A 7,978-nucleotide genomic window follows, 5' to 3' on the forward strand; every position below is an offset into this window, starting at 1 on the left:
CAAGGGCTTGCAGTGTTTGATTGACTGACTGACTGACTGACTGACTGATTGATTGATTGATTGAGAGAGAGAGGTATTTTTTTCCTTCAGCCGGAACGGATTAATCGGTTTTCAATGCATTCCTATGGGAAATGGTGCTTCTACTTACAAATGTTTCAATTTACGGCCTCCATTCCGGAATGGATAAAGTTCATAAGTAGAGGTACCACTGTATGTAGAGGCGCCGGTAGCAAGTTGAAGCATTCGTTCCCATAGGAACTATGCAAAAGCGGTTAATCTGTCCTCTACCACTAGGGGGAGAATTTTTCTTCTTTTAACCTAAGATAACTTAGGTTTAAAAAATGGCAGGAAAGGAGGGACGGAGAGAGGGAACAATGGGGAAAAGAGGAAAGAAAGAAGGTCATCACTGGAGCACACAGACCCCTCAGACAACGGTTTGTGCTGTTAAGCACAAAAAGGGAGGGGAGAGAGAGAGAGAAGACAATTGGGGGGGGAGAGAGTTTGGAGTCTAAAACACCTTTTAAACAAACACATTTTAAACCAAGCACCTTTTAAACCAAACCAAGCACCTTTTAAACAAAACACATTTTAAACCAACACCATTTAAAACCAAACACATTTTAAACCCAACCACCAACACCTTGTTCCAGCAAATATACCCCCTCAGCACAAAATGAGAGCATATATATATAGAGAGAAGACAATTGGGGGGGGGGGGGACTCTGAGTCTTAAAAAAAATTCAGAGTCTAAACTCCATTTTACACCATGCCAGCCACCACAGTAGCCCCTCACAGAATATTTTCTGATTTTTAACCAAAATGACTTTGGAGCCATATTTTAAACCTACACATTTTAAAACAAACGAGAGGTCACAGTACACAAACCCTAGGAGCCACAGAATGCAAAAATAAATAAATAAAATTTACATTTTAAAATTACAGTCTAATTTTCACATTTAATTTTAATTTAATGTTATAGTCTACTTTTCACATTTTAAACCCACATTGCAAGACCCATCAGAGCACAGAAACATAACCTCCCCCACCTAACCCAAACCCAAGCTGCACAAACCCTGTACAGTAAATACAATGTACTCACCCAGAACAGGCAATCTCTCTGTTTTAAAAAAGAAAGTCAAAAATCCAAAAAGCAAAAAGTTTTTTAAAAAGCCAAAAAAAAAATAATACAGTACGTACAGTACAGTACCAGGCAGTACAGTACGTACCAGGCAGTCCAGTGTCTCTCTCTGTATCCTCATTCTCTAACCACTGGGGCGAACAAGGTACAGAGAAGCAGCCTCTTCAATGACCAATGGTTAATTGAAAGCAGTTCAAATTTCCCATCCTCCCTGCCTTCCCCATAATTTTTTTTCCGGTCATAAGTCAAAGCTCCGGTTGTAAGTTGAAGCAAAATTTTGTGGCCAGAGCTGTTTGTAAGTCAAAATGGTTGTAAGTAGGGGTGTTCATTAGTCAAGGCACCACTGTATATAATTAAGAAACCAACCTGGGGTCACAACCCCCAAGGATGTCGCAAAGTGTTTTTGAGGCAGGGAGGTCACTGTGGTTATTTTTAATTGCAATTATTTTTATATTTATTATATTAGATATGGTATACACAATGCTGTTTTACTTTAATTCTTTTGACTTACAGAGGCAATCTAGAGTTCTTAGTTATTTGTGTCTCCCTTTGGGCAGATTTCCTTTTATGCATGTGCATCACTCCTACGCCATCTGAAAAAGCTGCTCTCACTTGCTTCTCTCTGCTCTTCCACATCCACTTTTGGAGGACTGACATCGGACCTTCAAACCTGATCACTAGCCTGAATGAGGTGAACGCACGATGCTCACCAATGCCCAAGACGGTGGCAGGATTGAAAAGATGTTGCAGCGGCATCACCTTTGCTCGGCCTGACACTTGTGGGTGCAGCAATGGTGGCACAGTGAACAAGAGGAACCGGCTGATGAAATGTCTCTGAACCCCACCCTGAGTCATGGAAGAGGAAGGTGAGAGGGGCATAAACCTGAGGTGAGAGAGAAGAACCGGGGAGGGCATGGGGCCCACAGCAGGGACCATGCAGGTGGTGTTTATTTGAGCTTTAGAGGGAAGGGATCTTCACTGAGTGGCCTTTTCGGGAGGAAGACATATTAAGGGAGGGTCATTTCCACCTCCAAAAAAGTCAATTAAACTCAAAGTATATTAACATTTTCCCTCTCCTCAAATTTTATCTGGCAGAGTCAGATTTACACCCCCCCCCAATTATGTATTATTACATTAATATTAACACATTAGGTTAGAATTAGATTCTAATATTAACACATTAAGTTAGAATTATTCTGAAAAATCTATTTTAATGTTTTTTCTTTATCCTATTAAAATGGATCTTGGATGTCTCCAGGAAACTCTGTGTTGAAGCTTCGTATTAAAGAACATGTCGCTAACACAAAGACCATAATAACAGCAAAACTCCAAAAAGTGTTGGCCATTTTCGTTCATCTTCCCAATGCCAAAATGGCCAAGACAAGTGGGCCAAGCTGAAGGCCTTAGGAATGGACTTCAACAGATGGGAAACCTTGACATCTGAGCATTCAGCCTGGAGGCAGGCGGTGCATCACAGCCTCTCCCAATTTGGAGACCCTTGTCCAGCAGGCTGAGGCAAAGAAGCAGGCCCGAAAGCAGCAAAATCAGACAGCTGGACAGGGGACAGATTGTATTTGTCTTCAGTGTGGATGATATTGTCACTCTCGAATTGGCCTTCTCAGCCGCACTAGACGCTGTTCCAAGTCCTCCATACAGACCATGTTACCATAGTCTCTCAAGACTGAAGGATGCCTAATTTAATTAAAATGGCTTGTTATGCAAATAAAGTGGGGTGGGCTTGCAGGTTACATGGCTATTATAAAAGGGGCCCTAACTTGAAAAAGGTTGGGGAACACTGATATAAACATTAACAACATTCGAGTAATTAACTTCAACTCATCAAATAACTTCTACTCACTCCTAATTTCAATCTGGTATTCACCAGTACCATGTTTATGTAACAAATGTGGTTTCAAAAAAAGGAATAGAAAAAAACAAAGTCACAAAAGAAAAGAGCGGAATAATTTGCCAAAACTAATATTGTCCGAGTTATGGTCACTGCTGCCAAGTAGCATAAATGCTTGCAACACCTGTTTTAGCCAGGAATAATGTGATCAGACTTTAATACTAAGCTCTTCTGCTTGTTGGTGGAGAGCCCCTGTGCAAATGGATCCAAAGTATATGCCAATAACCTCTGCAGATCTTACTACCAGAAACAGGAACTCAGCAACAAATAAGGCTGTACAGGTTTTGTTAAAAATTTACGAAGGAAATAGTACATATTGATACCATGGACAACAGTTATCAATTGAAATGGCTTCATTTGTTATCAACAATATTCACCTTTCTACAAAAACACACACTAATAAATTGCACTTGTATCATATATTCCTGTATTTATCTTACGAAAAGATAAAGGAAAAAAGTCCAACTTACTTCACCTGCTAAGTCTCCCAAGCACTCAGTGTGCTGATTACTACACAGAGCTCTCTAAAAACAACCTCTGGGACTTTAACCTGCAGATGGTTCATTCCTGAATTAGTTCCAATAAGCAAGCATTATGAAACTTTACATTACACTTTATGAAACACTGAGACATTTGTACATGCTAAACTCTATTATTTAAGATTATCTTTATACCACTGCACCTGCAGAAAAGCAGTCCTCTACTTTGAGTGGAGAGACAATTATTTCAGCCAGGTGCTGCAGAAATGTTTCTCTTCCAGAAGTCAGAAAAATTTGATGATTCATCATACAGTACAGAAGCCTATGACTAATCTTTGATACACAATTTAAACAACTGGGGAGGCTTCACAATAGATATCAGTTCCAAATTGTTCATTTCTCTGAACAGCACCAAAATGAGTTCAGATTTCCCGTCTATTAGATACCCACAAAATATCATCAAGCTGAGGATTTTTCATGTTACACTCTTCTTGGCAGTGCCTCCAAAATCTTACATTTGGAAAGAGAATATATTACGAATAAAAGAAGCAGCTTCCTAACATTGTCAATATACAGAACAGTTTCTGATTCATCTAAAGCAGTTAATGGGAAGCAAACTGACAGCGAATTCCAGAGTGACCTCAGCACCTCAAAATCTCTCTGTACCCCAAAATTAATGCTTAGACCTCTTCGACTGAAATCTAAGAAAGAACCTATCAAGATGACTGAAAGTCCACATGCCGGTGCGCCTGTCTACTTAAAATACAGAAGGGAGAGGTGGCCAGCTATATTAATCTACAAAAGAATAAGCCCACGTGGACATTTCAGACCTTTGTCCCACTTTCATTATAGCAGGGTTTTTATCCAGCACGTGCGTTTTCGGGCTTGGGAGCAAGGGGGGGTGTGTTATGGCGTATGGGGAGCGTCCCTCACCGCCAAGAGAAACGACTATACGTTACAGTCAAAAGAACGGAGACGCACATGGAAAACGTGGGAGTCGGAAGGCCCAATCTCTCTTTTTTTTTCCCCTCCCTTCCTCTCCTCCCTCTCTATCCTCTCTCTGCCTTTGACGCAGGCTTCGCTGTCACCCTGGGCCTCCAACAAGTCTCTGGCCGGGGAGGCGAAGGGGGGGGGGGAAGCGCCCTAACGAGGGTTCCTTCAGGGCCCAAGTCAAGAAAAAACGTCAGCCACACACCAGAGTTGCCGGGCCCCACAACAAGGCCCCCGCGGGGAGCTCAGCAAGAAATCACATGCTTGAACCGAGAGAAAAACCACGTTGCCTTTACTGCAGTGGAATGCTGGGAAAAAAAGGAGGAAGCTCCGGACGCGGCAACGCACTCCCCTCACACAAGCTCAGCCAGCCGCTGGCGCCGGGGCGTTAAGAGGAGCCGGAACGGAACGGCCCAACCGCCGCCCGCGGCACCGTTGGCCCCGGGCCTCGAACGCTGCCGAAGGGCCACGGGCGGGGGCGGGGGGAGGGAAAGAGTCGCCACCTTTCACCACTTCGCCCGCGGCCCCCTTCGCAGCCTTACGGCGGTCGGCCTTCCCTCCACCGTATGGCAGGCGCTCGCGCGCACGCGCTCGCTCGCGCGCACACACACACTCACACACGGCGCTCGCTCTCCCCGCCCTCATGTCTCTCAAAGGGGCTCAGCTGGCGGCTGGCCGGCTGTCTTTCCTCCCCTCCAGCTTCAAGTCAGACAAAACTGAACTACCGGACGGTTTAAAATGACACTAGAAATAAAGGTGCCTTTTAAACGCCACCTTAGCGCGTCACCGCCGCTCGCTAATCCCGAATCCGACCCTCTCGGTGTCCCCCGTCCTCCATAGCTCCCCCCCAGGCTTTCCACCCGCCCCTGCCCAAGAGGGTTAGGCTCGGGTTTCCCCCACGCCGGAAAACTTAACCCCCGTCTCTTCCCCCCCCCCCCCCCCCCCACACACACACACACACACACACACACGCCATCTCACGAGGGCTCTTACGGAAAAGCGGCGTGGTCTACCGGGACAAGCTCACGCTCATTAAACATTTAGGATTCGATAAAAAACATTTCGCAACAACGGCTGCTGGGGAGGGGGGGGTCCGGTTCGTTGGGGAAGGATTTCCTCGGGGTGGGTGGGAAACCCGCCTCGGCTTCTGTTACAGGAACCACCCTCGCCCACCAAGCAGCAGGCCAAAGGTGGGGGTGACGAGGAGGGGGGGGAGAAGCATGCGGGGGCGGCACCCGATCCGGCGCGGGCGCGTCTGCCCTCCCGAGCGGGGCCTTCGAGAGCTCAAGCTGGCTTTTTGAAAGCCCCACGACCGACCGCCTTCCTCCCCCCCTCCCTCTCCCGCGGCCCCCGCTTCCGACTCTCGTCTCAAGGAAGTGGGATCCAGGAGCTCAGGGCGAAGGGGATGGAGTAGGTGGACAAAGGCGGGGTGGAGTTCTCGGCAGAGAAAAAAGAGAGAGAATGTCACCATATTGCAGAGAAGCAAAGGCACCTCGAACCTGGTCGCTTTTCACATCGCCGTCTCCGAAGCCTCCAAACACCACCACCACCACCACTAGCCCGGCTCCCCCCTGCCCCCGCCGGGGTCCCCCATCGACCCACCTGGAGGGGACTGTCCGTTGAGGGTGACCAAGGCGGGCGCCGGGGCGTTCTTAGTCCAAGGGTTCACCTTGGGCGGAGGGGCCTCGATGAACTCCTTGCGCCCAACTCCTCCCTGCTCGCCGCCCTCCTCGCCGCCGCTACTGCTGCTGCTGGCCTCGCCGGGCAGCCGGTTCGATTCGAGGGGGCCGCCGCCGCCGCTCCTCTGGTGCAGCAGGTTCTCCTTCTCTTGGTGGTTACTGTCCTCTTTCTGTTGCTTGATGCTGGGGGGCTTGAGGAGCGGCCCGCTTCGGCGCAGATGCTCCCCCACGTTGCTGCCACTGCCGCCGCCGCCGCCGCCGCTTTCCTTGCTGCAGCTGTCGGGGCCACCCCCCTTTCCGTCGTCGGTGCTGGCCTTCTCTCCTTGGTGCATGAGGTGCTCGCCTTTCTCCTGAGGCTTCTTGATCACCAGCCCGTGCTCCTCGGAGGGCAGCAGGGGGGTGGCAGGCAGGAGAGCCTCCACCTGGGTAGCCATCTGCGCCCCCGCAGAGCCTCTTCGTTCCCCGGGCTCCAGGCTCTCCCCCGACAACACGCGCCCGCCCCAAACTTTGCCGACACCCCTTTTCCCCCAAATCACCTCGCCGAACCCAACGCTTTCGCCTTCCTCGCTCTCGTGCCCTTGGGCTCAGGTGAGGTAGGCGACCCGAAGCGAGGGGGGGCCACGGGCTTCCACCCCCCACCCTTGAAACCCAACCCCGGCGTCCCCCCTCCCCCGTCTCCTCTGAAGCCGCCGCAGCAATATGGAGAAGCAACGAGACCACGCGACTGGCCGGCGAGAGCGCGCGCCGCTCCGCCAGCTCCGCCTCAGAGCCAGGCTTAGAGACGGAGGACAAGAGCGCGCGCGCGCGCGCGCGCGCGCTCGTTCCAGCCGTGAACGCGCCTCGGGAAGAGGAGGAGGAAGAGCAGGTACGGTAGTAGCCCGAGCTCGGGGGGCCGCGCGCGTGCCTGATGCAATTCGGCGAGAAGAGAGACGCTCCTTAAAGGGGCAGCAGCGCTCGGGAAGAAGAAGAAGGAGGAAGTGCGGCGCTTCGCCTCCGCGGTGCCAAAGGCCTAGGCGGAACGAGGGCTCCTTTCAGGCAGGCAACTTGACACCTCGAGCCGAAGCAGGAAGGAAGGGCCGGCCTCCTGGTTCCCAGGGAGAGAAGCTCCATGCAAAGTTTCCAGAGCCATACGCTTGTGTACTCGAGAGTTCACTTGGTGGCGGGCTTAGTTCTGTAATCTGAAGAACACGTGCATAAGAGGAGACAGAGGAGTGCAAGCCAGGAACTTGCTTGGAAGCACAGTAGAGGCTGCTGAATTCAGAAAGGGACCTAGGCTTGGATCCCTTTCCTTTCCCGGCACGAGCTTCCAGAGTCACTCGGGCTGCGAGCCCGGGGGCGCCATCTTTCCGGGCAACGTGTGGCCGCCCTTTAGAGGTGGCTCGACGGCCAGTCCCGTCCGCCCGCCCTAGCCAGGGTAGCGAATCGGGAGAGGTCGTCAGGACAGCTGCGGTCTAGCCAATACCTGGAGGGCCATCAGGGGCCCACCCCTCTTTTACCGGGAAGGTACTTCCTACTTTTCGTCCTCTCAATCAATGTATCTCTCCTCCCTCTTCCATTTTTTTGGTTGCCTTAACTGCAGGACCTGAGCACCATTATTGAGAAACACAGTTAAGTCCCACTGTGTCACAGGGACTTCCTTCCTACTCAGAAGGGTTCCCGATTGCAACCTATGTAAATCCTTGTCCCAGTTACAGTGTTTCCTGCTTAGTTTATGGTTGTGGCTTTTCTCTTTCACCCCGTTTTTTCTTTGCCTTTGCAAAATATGGTAGATTTATCCAGGTATGTT

The 7,978-nt window shown here is 50.0% G+C and overlaps 1 protein-coding gene across 4 annotated transcripts in view; it reads right to left on the bottom strand.

Moving 5' to 3' along the window:
- LARP1 (La ribonucleoprotein 1, translational regulator) overlaps positions 1-6,775 on the bottom strand; it is a 93,641-nt gene extending 86,866 nt beyond the window's left edge. The window contains exon 1 of one of the 4 annotated variants that reach the window (XM_020796945.3): positions 6,116-6,775. In XM_020796945.3, the coding sequence (XP_020652604.2) occupies positions 6,116-6,626 (511 nt within the window). In that variant the 5' untranslated portion in view covers positions 6,627-6,775. Of the gene's footprint in view, positions 1-4,718; positions 4,845-5,506; positions 5,561-6,115 lie in introns of those variants that run through there. The other 3 variants (XM_020796947.3, XM_078385609.1, XM_072990025.2) reach the window with 3 other exon arrangements.
- Between the last annotated feature and the right edge of the window lie 1,203 nt (positions 6,776-7,978).

Source organism: Pogona vitticeps, chromosome 2 (genome assembly GCF_051106095.1).
Source record: "Pogona vitticeps strain Pit_001003342236 chromosome 2, PviZW2.1, whole genome shotgun sequence".
NCBI lineage: Eukaryota > Metazoa > Chordata > Lepidosauria > Squamata > Agamidae > Pogona > Pogona vitticeps.